The 17,901-nt window shown below is 42.9% G+C and overlaps 1 protein-coding gene across 1 annotated transcript in view; it reads right to left on the minus strand.

Moving 5' to 3' along the window:
- The window catches only part of LRRK1 (leucine rich repeat kinase 1), a 758,414-nt gene that overhangs the window by 375,488 nt on the left and 365,025 nt on the right, over positions 1–17,901 (minus strand). The window contains exon 7 of the mRNA XM_086958057.1: positions 15,164–15,390. Coding sequence (XP_086814183.1) covers positions 15,164–15,390 — 227 coding nt within the window. The remainder of the gene's footprint in view (positions 1–15,163; positions 15,391–17,901) is intronic.

Below are 17,901 nucleotides of genomic sequence, written 5' to 3' on the forward strand. Positions count from 1 at the left end.
CAATTTCGCCTGCCTTGTTATATTTACAGCTATTGCCTGATGCTGGCAGTTACTTCCTATTTAAAAGAAGCTCTATATTGGATTAAAAGTATGAGTGCCTAATTTCCTAATTGCCAAGGATGTGATTGATAGGTTAGCCTGTTTTCCTCTAACTTGTTCTTACTGTTTCTATAATGTGTGATCTGAGCGTAATACGGTGGCACGTATATTTGAAATTTGTAATGTATTTTATCTTTTATGATTATGATGCATAATCAAATAAAGATGTATTACCTACCTACCTATATTACAATTAATCACACAATGAAGAACCTCCATTCACTGTTTTGCAACAAACCTCTAAGAAGAGCCATTAGTGAGGAACACTGAACGCTAGAGATGAAATCAGTTTTTGAGGATCTACAGCCCACTACATAAACACAAATCATAAAATAAAATACTTATTTCAATGGATCGGATTTTTTAAAATAATCTTTTGGTTTACTAAGTATAAAAGTTTGGGGGGTTTTAGGGAATTTGGACATTCTATTGATCAAACATGTTTTCAAATAATTCACAATGTTTCAACAGTATGACCAGCTGGTAACAGTCATGTACAAAAAAAGAAATGAATTTGGTGGATAAAGTGCAGACTGAAAAGATAGGAATCAAGCACTCGCATTGGCATCCTTTTTGCAATACGGACTGCACAAGATTCAAGGTTGTAACAATGAAGATTTTTTGGGATCAGTCTTACTGAATCTTTTAAATAGGTCTTTATTCAAGGATGTGGATTAAAATGTCTTGAATATATATATATATATATATATATATATATATATATATATATATATATATATATATATATATATATATATATATATATGTGTGTGTGTATATATATATATATATATATATATATATATATATATATATATATATATATATTTAGAAATATCAGTTGTAAATTGTAAATGGAGAACTTAAAATTTAAAGAAGGAAAATAAAGAATGAACACACATACACAAGGATATTAAACAAATCACTTAATAAAAACATAGTTGGTAACTTTTGTAAAGATTGACAATGTGATTGATTGCTGGATCAAGTAAGAGATACGTTTCAGGACTTTGTGAGACAGCATGAAGAACTATTGAAAATATCCATACATTTTCTAGCTGTAGGAATTGCAAATCATCTGAGTATACAAAGTTGATGGATGCATAAAATAATATGTATTACATCTATGATGACGTGCATACATTTTATAATAGTTTGTTGATGCACAAGCTAATCTCTATCTTATATATAGTACAACCCATGATTTGTTTGATGTATATTTATCAACTGAACCTCAAGGGCACTATGCCCTTTATTTTTGTCGGAACCGTGTAGTATTTTCTCACTGTTTATGTTGGTTACTGACACAGCTGAATCCATTTGAGCATTTGCACTTTAAATACCCTTGTTTGTGTCCATGACACGCTATGTGATCAAGCCTCGTTGTAGGAGGCGAAACGCGTCATGGTGGATTGCAGGCTAGAATTTTGGCACGAATAAATCACTGAAGAAACTGCACTCATGTGGTGGTCTCGCTCTTTTCGTTGTTCTGCGGGAAGCAGATGGTAAACAGCGACTTTTGGAATATATATATATATATATATATATATATATATATATATATATATATATATATATATATATATATATATATATATTCACTGATAAGCACATTCTATAAAAATGATAATGTCTATCACAGCAAATTGATGAAAACATACCATGAAAAGGAAGTGACAAATTAAATAGTTCCAACATAACGAATCAAGTTTAATAAAGTGGCGCCATTCTGTGGAGACTCAACCACAAGGTTCAAAAGGCATTTTGAGCAGACAGAAGACCTTTAGAATAGATGGGGATCTCCAAGCCATTGCAGTGTTTGAGGTTTTGAAAACTTCAGATCTCATATTTGAAAGATAAAGAGCAATAGCTTGGGTCAGGTATTTATAGAACATTTAGTTACCTGTTGTGAAACCAGGACATAGAATGGCATGAAATCTAAATGACTGAAGCCCCGCATGCAGAACTTAACTACATACCCAAACTGAGTGCCAAATTTGATACAAATTCATTCATGTGGCCCAAAAATATGGACAAATCACAAACAGCCTTTCTATTGAGAGTGAAGCTAAATCTTAAATTATACAGTGGTGGCTACCACTGGTTAATATGGATGTATATATTGCAGCTCTTGTTATGGGATAGAACCAGTTCAGAAGAGCAGAAACTCAGTCAGTCCCAAAGTGCACAGGTACAGTGTTTCACCCATTTCCCCGCCAAGTCTCGGCTAGAGTACTAAGACTGTTACTAAACTTTGATGCCAGGGATGCTCTGGGGCAGTCAGCTTTGCTTAGTCACTCTACCCTTGGTTGTGACAGTTTGTCTCTCCAAGATGATTGGCAGTGGGTGTTTGGACCTTGAGGCCCTTCTGCCTAACCTGTTTCAACTATAACAAAGTTGTTCCGTAGGGGCAATGGGTCTTCTGCCTTTATAAATAAACCAAGTGGTTGCATGTTAGAATCTATTTAGTGAAACGTTTGTGTATATTGATTTCTCATCAGTGGGGTATCGCTCCCGTTAAGGAGTTAGGGGGCTCATGCATCAAACTCCCGTTTTGCGTTTCCAAATTTGCGAATTTTACCGAATCGCAAATATGGATTCGCAAAACGGGATGCATCATAGAAAGTGCAAAATATTTCCGATTCGGTAAAAATCGCAATTTTTACCGAATCGCAAATATTATGTGACTTCAAAATTGCGAATTCGCTATTCCCATTGATTCCTATGGGCCAAAAGGCCCATAGGAATCAATGGAAATTGCGAGTGGCACTTAGAAAATTTCATGGGTGCAGGGGGGGTCCAAAGGACCCCCCCCTGCACCCCTGAAATGTATTTTTAAATGGATGTTTCACACACACATGTCCTAAGGACATGTGTGTCTGTAACATGACATTGTTTAAAATGTAAATTAGTACATTTTAAACATTTTTCGCAATTTACCACGAGGTTCAACCTCGTGGTAATTTGCACTTCCAAACCTTGTTCTCGCAATTTGATTTCAGAATGATGCATTGCATTTAAGGAATCGCAAATTTGCGATTCCTTAAATGCAATCGCATTCTGGAAATTCGCAAAATCAGCGAATTTCATTCAAAAATAATGATGCATCTGAAAAAGCACTTTTGCATTCGCAAACGGCCGATTTTAAGGAATCGCACCGTTTGCGAATGCAAAAGTGCTTGATGCATGTGGGCCTATGTTTCTTTTCTGTTCTACGTTACAGTAAATGTTATTTTTCCCATTTGCTGCACACGCCAATATTGAAATTCTTAAGAGTTAACTAATTAAAGTGTAAAATGCGTGGGATTTACTTCTGCAGATTTTTTGACACTTGCCATAGAGCAATTTGCAGCAGTAAATACATTTACACCTGCCAGGAAACATTTAGGGAATTTCTGGCAGGAGTAAAGCAGACAGTTGTGGGTATAAACCTACATTTATTGCAAAACATTTTTTCATCGAGAGGACCCTATATGTATTAAGGAAACAATTAGTTCTGATTTGTAGTTTGGCTGGTAAACTTTCAGTGCACTAAGGTGGAGTCATTTTCACCACCCCTAGTGTTGTGGTGAAAAATCTGCCACATTTTGATTGCTCCACCAGAACTGCAGAGTGCTTTCCATCAAAGAAGCCACAGCAAGAGCCACAGTGAGAAGAAAACCTCTTGTAGAAAACCTGTAATGTTTGAAACTGCAGACTCTCTTGTCACCCAGTGTGGACACAGGAAATAAACACGCAAAGTAGGGGTACATTGTCAATGTGCCTTTATATAGCCTGGTCAACATGCTCGGGGAGGTAAACAGCCTTCTTGCTACATCAGCTTCTTCACTGGGCATTCCACCGTTTGCACTGCACCGACTTCTAACATACTGCAGGAGTAGCAGGCGGCAGAATGTTGTGGGCAGAGGTGTGAATACCAAGAGTATAGGGAGGCACTGCCCATAACAAGCAGGAGCATTTTTTAAAGCTGGGGCACAGAATAGCATACCTGTTCAGGTACAGCTGTAAAAACTAAAAAAATATAGATGCACCACAGAAGCCCATCTTCACATTCAGGTTACTGTCCAGTAAAAACAAAATAATTTTAAAAAGCCTCCGTTCCAAGGGGAAAACAGAAGAGCAGCAACAAAAAAGGTATGAGAGGAAATGTGAAAATGAAGCAATACAGGTAAGAAAAAGACAGAGAAATAGCAGTGGGACAAATAGTGGCTTAAGGAGTGTATTCATGTGAGTCACACAATGAAATGTTCGTGAATTGTTTGGGGATATTTCCCAGCCTGTTGGGGGAGAGTCCACTAACATATCCAGTACTGTCTTGCGAAGAGTTAGCTTTGCAGAAATTGACTGGGTCAAGCCCTCTAGGTCAGGTGGCAAATATACCATCACTCTTGTGCGGTTAACTCTAACAGTCAGTGATGTCACGGACCATGTCATGAGTGATGTAATATGGGAGGTCATAAGCAGTACATTACGGATGCATAAGTTATAGTTAGCTCAGGTAACTATAACCGCTTAATTTCACTGTTTTTGTACGAGTAAAATATGAGCCTAACTATAACGTCCCTGTAATCTTTTATTTTTTTTCAGTAAATTTCGAGGTTTTTAAAAATTTTATTTCCAAACTATTAAGTCCCTGTAACTTTTGTTTTTTTCAGTGAATTTCTAAGGTTTTTCAACTTATATTTCCTAACTATAACATCCCTGTAACCTTTGTTTTTTTCAGTAAATTTCTATGGTATTTAATTTATAGTTACGTTTGCAGTGTGGTGGAGGAAGGGGGCAGGGCCTCCGACTAGTTCTCAGGAATGCTACAGTGCCTATCTTACTGGAGGTAACAGGAGGGCTTCTGAGCCCCCAAGAAACCTGAGCATCCAAAAGGACTTCATCCCCCCCACCAGCAGTGTGCTAGGAGGAGGCACATTTGCAAAGTGGTGGAGAAAGGGGATGTGGCCTCTGAACACCTCTCAGCAACTCCGCTGTGTGGGACTTACTACAGGTAGCAGGAGGGCGTGTTGACCCTCAAGGACACTCTAGGGCAGGGGTCCCCAAACCGGTCCTGGAGGGCCGGATCCATGCCAGATTTTTGGGATATCCCCATTGAGATACATGTAGTAATTTTAAAAATCTGGCATGGATCCGGCCCTCCAGGACCGGTTTGGAGACCCCTGCTCTAGGGTCAAGGGGACTTCATAGCCCAAGTAGTATGCCAGAAGGGGCGTTTGCAGAATGGTGGAAAAAGGGGGCGAGGCTGCCGAATACCTCTCAGCAACCCACTAAGTGTTTCATTTATAGCCCAGGGGCGCTGGAGGTTAGCCAGGGCCCAGGGGGGGTTGCAAGCCCCTCTGTTTACTTTAGACATGAGCCCCAGGAAGTTGGTGGTCCCTGGGGCATTAACAAGCCCTTGGAGGGGGCCCTGTGTGCCCCTCCTTATTTTTGGAATATCTGCATGCCCCAAGGACCTAGCACACCCCAGGACAACTAGAAAAACAAGTGCGGGAGACCATGCTTTGTTTTTTGATTTTTTCCACTCACAGCGATATTAGCAAATATTTTGCGAAAATTGTGGTGAATTAACAAATAAAATGCTTTTTTTGCCTGGCAGGGGTCCCTCTCGGACCCCAAGACCAAGACTTGGTAGTCAGGGTATTCCTACTCTGCCCCTTAACTTTTTTCAGCGTTTCCTGTGGGACTCGGCTACAGTAAAGTCCCACAATGGCTACCAACACTTCCTGGTTGAAGTGTTGGCAGCCAATCGGAGCTTTGCAGATCCATGCACAAGCTTGTCATTATTCGCGAAACTACGCAATCGTAGATATACACATTTGAAATTTTGAATTTCTTTTATTATCTCGCAAACTACTGAATAGGTTTACAACAAATAACAAAAACCACAATCTGCGGAACAAAAGCTAGTTTTTTGCCAAATTTGGTGTAATTCCATTCAGCGAATCAGGCTGCAGGCGTGTCTAAAGAGTCTATGGCAATTAACATGATAAACACACTTTTTTTATCCACTTTTTCCCTGGCCTCCACTTGATGGATCACCCCAAAACTTTCCATGCACAGCAAGATCCAACATGAAACTTTTTTGGGAAACTTTTATGGAGATTCATCTAACAGCGCAAAAGATGTGGGCAAGTCAAAAACGCTGTTCCTATGGAAATATGGTCCTCACTATAACTACCTACTGGTGACCAGCAGGATATATATATATATATATATATATATATATATATATATATATATATATATATATATATATATATGTATATATATATATATATATATATATATATATATATATATATACACACATACACACACACACACACACACATACACATACCGCGGAAGTCGAAATGCATCGGTGAAGCTGCGACAAGTCATTTATGGTGTGTGTGGTGTGTATTTACTATGCTTAACTCCAAATCCATGTAAATATACATAGACATAGATACATACACAGTAACTTATAAATATATTGCTATAATATAAATCTATATATAGAGATATTTTCTATATATAAATCTATTTATAAAGATATATTTATAAATCACTATATATGTATCTATCTATATGTAGAGTTCAGTACACCATACAGATACTTACATGTATAGACTTTCTGTCAAAATATTTTGGTAGTTGATATTTTTATTAAGATATTTTTCAATCTTATTGATTGGTTTTTATAGGACAATACATCATTTAGTCAATAAACTGAGCATACATCATGAACGTTTTAGAATGATTCACTAACGGCATTCCAATCCCTAACCAGCAGTGAACTTGAACCATTTAAGCTCAAATCCAACCAAAAAACTTGGTTAAGATTGCCTGCCATTCAGGGCTCGAGTCGGGGTACCACACGGGTGGACGGCGTCTCCCCACTTATTTTACTGCGGGGACACCATCCCCCCTGCCAAACAGCTGGGCTTCACTCTTTGGCCTCTCTGGGACGAGGAGCTCGGCACCTGTCGTGCCGTCACTTACGGTTCTGACGTCATTTCCAGTGACAGCGTCCCCCCACTTCTTTTTTTACGACTTGTGCCCTGCTGCCATTGAAACATTCGGGTTAATCTCTTACCAGAATCTGCAATTTTCCGTTATTTCAAATATATTCCACTATACTAGATGTTAAAACCTTTTGCATGTTGGGAAGGCCATACTATTTTTTAGTTGAAGAGCCCCCACCTCATTCCTTAAGAGGGCTCTTTCATACATTTATAATAATAATAAAGGGGTTTATAAAGCGCCTGGTGACGCCTCCCGGCGTGTCCCCGCGCTGTGGAGAAGGGTCAGAGTGCAGGTGGAGGGTGGTAGGAGCTAAAGGGAGAATAGGTAGGTCTTCAAGAGTTTTCTGAATGTGGATTCATTGTCCACTAGCCTAATATTGGTGGGAAGGGCGTTCCATTTGTTGGCTGCCAGCGCACGAAAGGAGCGACCTCCCATTCTAGCTTTTTTTGTTCGAGGGATCTTGAGAAGGCCTGTTCCCCTGGAGCGAAGGGTTCTATTAGGCTCATAGGGGATGGCTAGATCAGTCAGGTAGGACGGTGCTTTGTGCGAGATGATACTATAGCACATGAGGAGCGCTTTGAATAGAATTCTCTTTCTAATAGGCAACCAGTGTAGAGTGGCTAGGGTAGGTTTAGAGGCAGGTTTAGAGGCAGCTCTAAGACGCGCTGCCGAATTTTGGAGAACCTGCAGTCTCCTGATGTTCTTTTCCGAAGTTCCTAGAAGAAGCACATTGCCATAGTCCATGCGTGAGGTTACTAGGGCTTGAGTCATGGTACGTCTGGCCTCCAGAGGGAGGAGGTCCAGGGTGCGGTTGAGGGTTTTCATGACCCCAAAACATTTCCCAACAACTTTATGTACGTGGCTGTCGAACAAGAGTTTGGGATCCACCCAAATACCCAGGTTCTTCGCTTCCCTACAAGGAGTAGGTAGGGGCCCAGGACAAGATGGCCACCAGTCTTTGGTCCAGCTAGTGTCCTTACCTCCTATTACTAACACCTCAGTTTTAGAGCCGTTAAGTTTGAGGCAGTGTTGGGTCATCCAACCTGCAAGATCCTTCATACAGGTTTTAAAGTTGTCAGCAGCTAAGGTGGGTGCTTGGGACAAGGAGATAAGCAGTTGGGTATCGTCGGCGTAGGAGACTAGCTCTACGCCGTACGATTGGACCACCTCTGCCAGCGGAGCCATATAAAGGTTGAACAGGGTGGGACTCAGGGCAGAGCCCTGAGGCACCCCCTGTTCCAAGGCTCTGCTATCGGAGAGGTGAGTGCCTCTTTGAACCTGAAAGCAACGGTCGGTGAGAAAGGCTTTCAGCCAACCCAGTGCCTCCTTGGTGACCCCTGCTTTGTTTAGACACTGTAGCAGGATGGAGTGTGCTACAGTGTCAAACGCGGCACTGAGGTCCAGCATAATGAGTGCCATGGTCTGACCCTCATCTGCTACTTCCCGTAGAGTTTCGGTCGCTCTCAAGAGAGCTGTCTCTGTAGAGTAGCCCGACCTAAAACCAGATTGCGAGCTGTGTAGAGCATTGTGGGATTCGAGATGGACCATGAGTTGATTGTTGGCTATTTTTTCCGCTACTTTAGCTAGGTAAGGTAGCAAAGAGATGGGTCACGGGTTTTCTAGGGTGTCCTGGCTAACATTGTTTTTTTTTTATAGGGAGTACAATTGCTTTCTTCCATTCTTCAGGAAGACAGGCTGAGGCAAAGGAAACTTGGAGCACATGTCTAAAGTACGGCTCCAGAGCAGTTAGACTTGCGCCTAATACTTTGGGAGGAGCAGGATCCCGAGGGGAGCCAGATTTAATGCTTTCGATTTACAAAAGGGGGTGGTGATGAACAGAGTGTCTGAATTGAGCAGACCACTCTTACCCAGTCCAAAGATCAGGGCTTGATCCATCACCGTTATTTATCTCACTGCCCCATCCCAGCTCAGAACATGGCTATAGGCAAATCAGTCTGTCCCTGGCCCAGTGCATCATGGGAACAGGGCAGACTAAACTACCAAGCCAATTCTTTACCAGAAAGGAGACAAGCTACCGGGGACCGGTTTCTGGCATTTCAGCCTCTTCGGCCCGGCTTGCTTGAATCCTGATGGAGCAGTGAGAAAGGGACTCATGTCTGAGTATACCCTGCCACACCTATAGTGGCCAAAATCGATTTACAAAAGGGGGTGGTGATGAACAGAGTGTCTGAATTGAGCAGACCACTCTTACCCAGTCCAAAGATCAGGGCTTGATCCATCACCGTTATTTATCTCACTGCCCCATCCCAGCTCAGAACATGGCTATATGCAAATCAGTCTGTCCCTGGCCCAGTGCATCATGGGAACAGGGCAGACTAAACTACCAAGCCAATTCTTTACCAGAAAGGAGACAAGCTACCGGGGACCGGTTTCTGGCATTTCAGCCTCTTCGGCCCGGCTTGCTTGAATCCTGATGGAGCAGTGAGAAAAGGACTCATGTCTGAGTATACCCTGCCACACCTATAGTGGCCAAAATCGATTTACAAAAGGGGGTGGTGATGAACAGAGTGTCTGAATTGAGCAGACCACTCTTACCCAGTCCAAAGATCAGGGCTTGATCCATCACCGTTATTTATCTCACTGCCCCATCCCAGCTCAGAACATGGCTATATGCAAATCAGTCTGTCCCTGGCCCAGTGCATCATGGGAACAGGGCAGACTAAACTACCAAGCCAATTCTTTACCAGAAAGGAGACAAGCTACCGGGGACCGGTTTCTGGCATTTCAGCCTCTTCGGCCCGGCTTGCTTGAATCCTGATGGAGCAGTGAGAAAGGGACTCATGTCTGAGTATACCCTGCCACACCTATAGTGGCCAAAATCGATTTACAAAAGGGGGTGGTGATGAACAGAGTGTCTGAATTGAGCAGACCACTCTTACCCAGTCCAAAGATCAGGGCTTGATCCATCACCGTTATTTATCTCACTGCCCCATCCCAGCTCAGAACATGGCTATATGCAAATCAGTCTGTCCCTGGCCCAGTGCATCATGGGAACAGGGCAGACTAAACTACCAAGCCAATTCTTTACCAGAAAGGAGACAAGCTACCGGGGACCGGTTTCTGGCATTTCAGCCTCTTCGGCCCGGCTTGCTTGAATCCTGATGGAGCAGTGAGAAAGGGACTCATGTCTGAGTATACCCTGCCACACCTATAGTGGCCAAAATCGATTTACAAAAGGGGGTGGTGATGAACAGAGTGTCTGAATTGAGCAGACCACTCTTACCCAGTCCAAAGATCAGGGCTTGATCCATCACCGTTATTTATCTCACTGCCCCATCCCAGCTCAGAACATGGCTATATGCAAATCAGTCTGTCCCTGGCCCAGTGCATCATGGGAACAGGGCAGACTAAACTACCAAGCCAATTCTTTACCAGAAAGGAGACAAGCTACCGGGGACCCTTGCTCATTGCACCATCAGGATTCAAGCAAACCGGGCCGAAGACGGCTGTAATGCCAGAAACCGGTCCCCGGGAGCTTGTTTCCTTCCCAGTGTAAGAATTGGCTTTTGTAGTTTGGTTTGCCCTGTTCCCATCATGCACTGGGACAGGAACAGACTAATTTGCATACAGCCAGGTTCTGAAACTGGGATGGTGCAGTGAGCTAAAAAACGGTGTTGGATCTAGCCCTGATCTCTTGACTGGGTGAGAGCTTTCTGCTTAATTCAGAGACTCTGTCCCTCACCACCCCCTGTTGTAAATATTTTTGTCCACCCTAAGTGTGGAAGGGTATTCTCAGATGTGAGACCCTTGCTCATTGCACCATCAGGATTCAAGCAAACCGGGCCGAAGACGGCTGTAATGCCAGAAACCGGTCCCCGGGAGCTTGTTTCCTTCCCAGTGTAAGAATTGGCTTTTGTAGTTTGGTTTGCCCTGTTCCCATCATGCACTGGGACAGGAACAGACTAATTTGCATACAGCCAGGTTCTGAAACTGGGATGGTGCAGTGAGCTAAAAAACGGTGTTGGATCTAGCCCTGATCTCTTGACTGGGTGAGAGCTTTCTGCTTAATTCAGAGACTCTGTCCCTCACCACCCCCTGTTGTAAATATTTTTGTCCACCCTAAGTGTGGAAGGGTATTATCAGATGTGAGACCCTTGCTCATTGCACCATCAGGATTCAAGCAAACCGGGCCGAAGACGGCTGTAATGCCAGAAACCGGTCCCCGGGAGCTTGTTTCCTTCCCAGTGTAAGAATTGGCTTTTGTAGTTTGGTTTGCCCTGTTCCCATCATGCACTGGGACAGGAACAGACTAATTTGCATACAGCCAGGTTCTGAAACTGGGATGGTGCAGTGAGCTAAAAAACGGTGTTGGATCTAGCCCTGATCTCTTGACTGGGTGAGAGCTTTCTGCTTAATTCAGAGACTCTGTCCCTCACCACCCCCTGTTGTAAATATTTTTGTCCACCCTAAGTGTGGAAGGGTATTCTCAGATGTGAGACCCTTGCTCATTGCACCATCAGGATTCAAGCAAACCGGGCCGAAGACGGCTGTAATGCCAGAAACCGGTCCCCGGGAGCTTGTTTCCTTCCCAGTGTAAGAATTGGCTTTTGTAGTTTGGTTTGCCCTGTTCCCATCATGCACTGGGACAGGAACAGACTAATTTGCATACAGCCAGGTTCTGAAACTGGGATGGTGCAGTGAGCTAAAAAACGGTGTTGGATCTAGCCCTGATCTCTTGACTGGGTGAGAGCTTTCTGCTTAATTCAGAGACTCTGTCCCTCACCACCCCCTGTTGTAAATATTTTTGTCCACCCTAAGTGTGGAAGGGTATTATCAGATGTGAGACCCTTGCTCATTGCACCATCAGGATTCAAGCAAACCGGGCCGAAGACGGCTGTAATGCCAGAAACCGGTCCCCGGGAGCTTGTTTCCTTCCCAGTGTAAGAATTGGCTTTTGTAGTTTGGTTTGCCCTGTTCCCATCATGCACTGGGACAGGAACAGACTAATTTGCATACAGCCAGGTTCTGAAACTGGGATGGTGCAGTGAGCTAAAAAACGGTGTTGGATCTAGCCCTGATCTCTTGACTGGGTGAGAGCTTTCTGCTTAATTCAGAGACTCTGTCCCTCACCACCCCCTGTTGTAAATATTTTTGTCCACCCTAAGTGTGGAAGGGTATTCTCAGATGTGAGACCCTTGCTCATTGCACCATCAGGATTCAAGCAAACCGGGCCGAAGACGGCTGTAATGCCAGAAACCGGTCCCCGGGAGCTTGTTTCCTTCCCAGTGTAAGAATTGGCTTTTGTAGTTTGGTTTGCCCTGTTCCCATCATGCACTGGGACAGGAACAGACTAATTTGCATACAGCCAGGTTCTGAAACTGGGATGGTGCAGTGAGCTAAAAAACGGTGTTGGATCTAGCCCTGATCTCTTGACTGGGTGAGAGCTTTCTGCTTAATTCAGAGACTCTGTCCCTCACCACCCCCTGTTGTAAATATTTTTGTCCACCCTAAGTGTGGAAGGGTATTCTCAGATGTGAGACCCTTGCTCATTGCACCATCAGGATTCAAGCAAACCGGGCCGAAGACGGCTGTAATGCCAGAAACCGGTCCCCGGGAGCTTGTTTCCTTCCCAGTGTAAGAATTGGCTTTTGTAGTTTGGTTTGCCCTGTTCCCATCATGCACTGGGACAGGAACAGACTAATTTGCATACAGCCAGGTTCTGAAACTGGGATGGTGCAGTGAGCTAAAAAACGGTGTTGGATCTAGCCCTGATCTCTTGACTGGGTGAGAGCTTTCTGCTTAATTCAGAGACTCTGTCCCTCACCACCCCCTGTTGTAAATATTTTTGTCCACCCTAAGTGTGGAAGGGTATTCTCAGATGTGAGACCCTTGCTCATTGCACCATCAGGATTCAAGCAAACCGGGCCGAAGACGGCTGTAATGCCAGAAACCGGTCCCCGGGAGCTTGTTTCCTTCCCAGTGTAAGAATTGGCTTTTGTAGTTTGGTTTGCCCTGTTCCCATCATGCACTGGGACAGGAACAGACTAATTTGCATACAGCCAGGTTCTGAAACTGGGATGGTGCAGTGAGCTAAAAAACGGTGTTGGATCTAGCCCTGATCTCTTGACTGGGTGAGAGCTTTCTGCTTAATTCAGAGACTCTGTCCCTCACCACCCCCTGTTGTAAATATTTTTGTCCACCCTAAGTGTGGAAGGGTATTCTCAGATGTGAGACCCTTGCTCATTGCACCATCAGGATTCAAGCAAACCGGGCCGAAGACGGCTGTAATGCCAGAAACCGGTCCCCGGGAGCTTGTTTCCTTCCCAGTGTAAGAATTGTCTTTTGTAGTTTGGTTTGCCCTGTTCCCATCATGCACTGGGACAGGAACAGACTAATTTGCATACAGCCAGGTTCTGAAACTGGGATGGTGCAGTGAGCTAAAAAACGGTGTTGGATCTAGCCCTGATCTCTTGACTGGGTGAGAGCTTTCTGCTTAATTCAGAGACTCTGTCCCTCACCACCCCCTGTTGTAAATATTTTTGTCCACCCTAAGTGTGGAAGGGTATTCTCAGATGTGAGACCCTTGCTCATTGCACCATCAGGATTCAAGCAAACCGGGCCGAAGACGGCTGTAATGCCAGAAACCGGTCCCCGGGAGCTTGTTTCCTTCCCAGTGTAAGAATTGGCTTTTGTAGTTTGGTTTGCCCTGTTCCCATCATGCACTGGGACAGGAACAGACTAATTTGCATACAGCCAGGTTCTGAAACTGGGATGGTGCAGTGAGCTAAAAAACGGTGTTGGATCTAGCCCTGATCTCTTGACTGGGTGAGAGCTTTCTGCTTAATTCAGAGACTCTGTCCCTCACCACCCCATGTTGTAAATATTTTTGTCCACCCTAAGTGTGGAAGGGTATTCTCAGATGTGAGACCCTTGCTCATTGCACCATCAGGATTCAAGCAAACCGGGCCGAAGACGGCTGTAATGCCAGAAACCGGTCCCCGGGAGCTTGTTTCCTTCCCAGTGTAAGAATTGGCTTTTGTAGTTTGGTTTGCCCTGTTCCCATCATGCACTGGGACAGGAACAGACTAATTTGCATACAGCCAGGTTCTGAAACTGGGATGGTGCAGTGAGCTAAAAAACGGTGTTGGATCTAGCCCTGATCTCTTGACTGGGTGAGAGCTTTCTGCTTAATTCAGAGACTCTGTCCCTCACCACCCCCTGTTGTAAAGATTTAATGCTTTGGCAGATTTTCATGAGTATTTCAGGAGGAGGGACAGTAAAATTTCGTAGGCAAGATTCTGTGAGAGCGACATCTTCCCTCTCAACAAAGTCATGGCCAGATGTTAGATTACCCGAGAAGTTGGCATAAATGTCAGTAATCTTACCGGCAAAGTACTTGGCGATTTTGTTACAAGTATCCACCGAATCACTGTGGGATGTGTTATCCGTGGTTATTACTGAGATTTCTTTGAAGATCTTAAAAAGCTCTTTCGAGGAATTTTCTGCTTCCTCTACACATCTGTATGAACAGTTTCCTGTACTGTGGGGATCATTATGCAGTAACTTACCTACCTTAAGGAAACACAAATACATATACCTCATAAGTGGCTTTCTCATAAGAGCATCTTCCCACTAGATCGAGGATGTATTCATCCCAGTCAAATATGTTACTCCAGTGTTCTTCTATTTTTCTTCCTCAAGTTGCTCGATTAGGTGGTTTCTAATGCTGGCCACTTCAGCACGACTTTCATCCAGTTCTTGAACTTGTGGGCTTTATTTGATTTTCAGTTATCACAATCAATTTGTTTTGCCAGGCACAACACTAAGTTTATGAAATTGCATTTACTTTTGTTTCTCCTATTCCTCGCCATGACCTTGGGAGGAAAAATATTTTTGTCGGGTGATATTTCTTCCATGATATTAAGGTAATATACATTTTGCCAGTTACTGAGCAAAGTTAGTTTTAGGCTTGTTCAACAGAAAGTCGCATTGGACTCCATATACAGGGGTGCTGCCATGCCTGGTTAATACTCGACAATCAATGAGTGGTTATCGTGAGCATAATGTGAATGATAGCACCACAACTCACCGTGTACAGAGAATTTCGTCTGATGACTTTACATTGGGTACATCAGTCAGCTGGTTATCACTTAGGTTAAGTTTCTGAAGGTGAATGAGACCCCATGGAACTATAGAAGGAAGGGCGGTCAGGCAATTAGCAGATAGATCCAGTTCCACAATGTGGCGGGAAATATCAATAAACCAATCCAATTCCACCCATGGAAGCTTGAGGTTTGTCCACCGTACGCAGGTAGCCTAGGAATCAGAAACAGATCAACATTTGCATTATTTACTTCCACTGATTTACACCAACGTACTGCAAAAAACACATCCAATTCAAAACAAAACTGTACATCTTCCTCATTTCAAGTTAAACCTACATCAAAATGGACACGAATTTTAAAAGTATTACATTCAAAAACGAATTAATCTTGTTTTAATACAGAAAATCCACCTTTGAAACCTCTTTGTGACCATTGATTCTAATTTTGTAAGAATCGATGATGTTTTAAATAGTTAGATACCCTGTAGAGGGTACATGGGGATGCCATTATCCTGCTTACAGTAGTAATGCAATTACAGTTATGATGACAGGTATTAAACCCATACAGTCATCAGTTGATGGAGTTGTTAAGGAAAATAAAAGATCCTCAAATGTTGGATCCAGTAGTCTTTATTCCACGTTCACAGATAAAGAAGCAAAAATAATTTGCAGAAATAGGGGAGGCAAACAACCTCACACCAGCGAGGCTCCAACTGACCAACTTAAAATCCCAGAATTCTAATCCAATACATCATTCCGCATAGATTCCATCACCCAAGTAAAAGCCCCATATTCCAACATATACCACAGGAGGGAGCATTTTAAAATCGAGGTAACCAATTCAAAGACGTGGAAAAAATAATGCTCTAAATTGAAACCTATGAAATACACTTTGAATAATGGAAGGTAGACTATATATTTATTCCCATCTATTGCTTGTATTTAGAGCTAATATTGTGCAGAGACCAAGTTAAAGCTTTTTGTCTGACTGAGGTGGTAACTGTGATAGAAAATATGAAAGTTTGAACTTAATATGCTCAACTAATTTTACTTACCAACAGCTAAGTAGTCCAAGCTCCTGATGGAACAGATACACTTTCAGGGATAGCCTGATCTCTGAAAGTCATTTCGAGGCAAAAGTGAAGAGATAGTGGTTCAAAAGGGGAGGTGTCTGGTACACATAGTAAATAGCCCTTCATGTGTATGTCACCAGTAGAGAGAAATTCTGTTTCGGCCAGGCTAGTAACGGTGGGCAGATGTGGCATTATCCAGTTGTAGAAGTTCAAGGCCTTGAAGGACATTATGCATTAAAAGGCAAATGGTCATGAACTCAACTTATCCTTTTGTCAGGGGAAAGTGCAATCAAATCGATGTGAATGAGATTTGGCTTGTGCTTGAGGCCATGCAAATAACAAAAAAAAGGGTCCCTTCCATATCAGTTCAGTTCAACAAAGCTTTATTTCGATATAAAATATCTTAAAAAGCACATCACATTTAAAAACACATTTCTTTCAAGGAATAATCAGATAAGAGGATTAAAACTAACAGAATTTATTAAAATTCAATATTAAAAAGGTTATTAAAGCAAACGTCAGCTTTGATGATAGTAAAGTATACACATCATTACAATGCGTTAGTTAAAAGAATATTAAAAATCTGAACCCAATGACATCTTGCCTAAGGGCTAGCAATATAAATTCATCCTCAGGCTTTCGATCTTAACAGCCAAGCCCAGCTTAAATATTTAGCCACCCCACATGCTGGCTTAGTATTTGCATCAGCTTGAAGAATTCTGAGAGCAGTTGAGTGGTTCCTTGTATCTAACTGCCGACAGACAGGTCTTAACCACTTCATTCTCGGTTTAGAGTAAGCTGGACATACAAAGAAAAAATGTGGAATGGTTTCAACTACCCTTGCACAAAGTGGACAATCAGCAGACGTTTGGTTGGGAGGTTTCTACTTATAGTAGGTTTGTACGTTCGTGGACAGGGAGAGTACCCATTCTAAACTGAATGAAGAGAGCCCTATCTCTAGGTTTCTGGATAAAATCCAGGTAGGGCTCAAGACGAGGCACTGTCTTGTGCTGGCGAAACTCATCAGTCAGTCTGCCCAGTTTGGGGTCTCTATGAGTTTGATTATCAATCCATGTCCAATATAATCTCTTAATTACCGTTTTGGACAGCAGGGCCCCTGACTCCCATACGGGATTAAGTCCAGAGGCCAAAAGAAGTATTTTGATGTTGACTAGCCAGGCAATCTTATACGATCCCTGCAGATTCATAACTTCCTTTAGGCCATCAGTATAGCTGGTCAGCTCTGGGGTACGCCAAAGGCGACCCCAGTATAGAAGGTGACGTAAGCCAATTAAATCCCTAATTGAGCGGTGGCCCAAGTCGCTCAAGAGGGGTTTACAAGGGGTTCAGAAAAGTAAGAAAGCACCCCTTGAAGGAACCGGAGAGAAAGAGAAATAAAATTTATTTTAAATAACCCACACCCACTTAGGTTTCCCCCTGGTGGCATGCTTCATCATAGGGTCCATCCCTGCACTCTCCGGACAGGGGCGTGCTGCTACCAACAAATACGCTGGAGCACTTGATTGAAAAATAAGGGTGTCCTATAAACCTATGTGGTCCTAAAATGAAGATGGAGTGGGTTTTATGTATTGGGACCAAAACAACTTTGTTTCTTACCCCTAAAGTTGTATACTAAAATCTGGGGACACG

The sequence above is a fragment of the Lissotriton vulgaris genome, chromosome 2_1 (assembly GCF_964263255.1).
Source record: "Lissotriton vulgaris chromosome 2_1, aLisVul1.2, whole genome shotgun sequence".
In the NCBI taxonomy this organism is placed as follows: Eukaryota; Metazoa; Chordata; class Amphibia; order Caudata; family Salamandridae; genus Lissotriton; species Lissotriton vulgaris.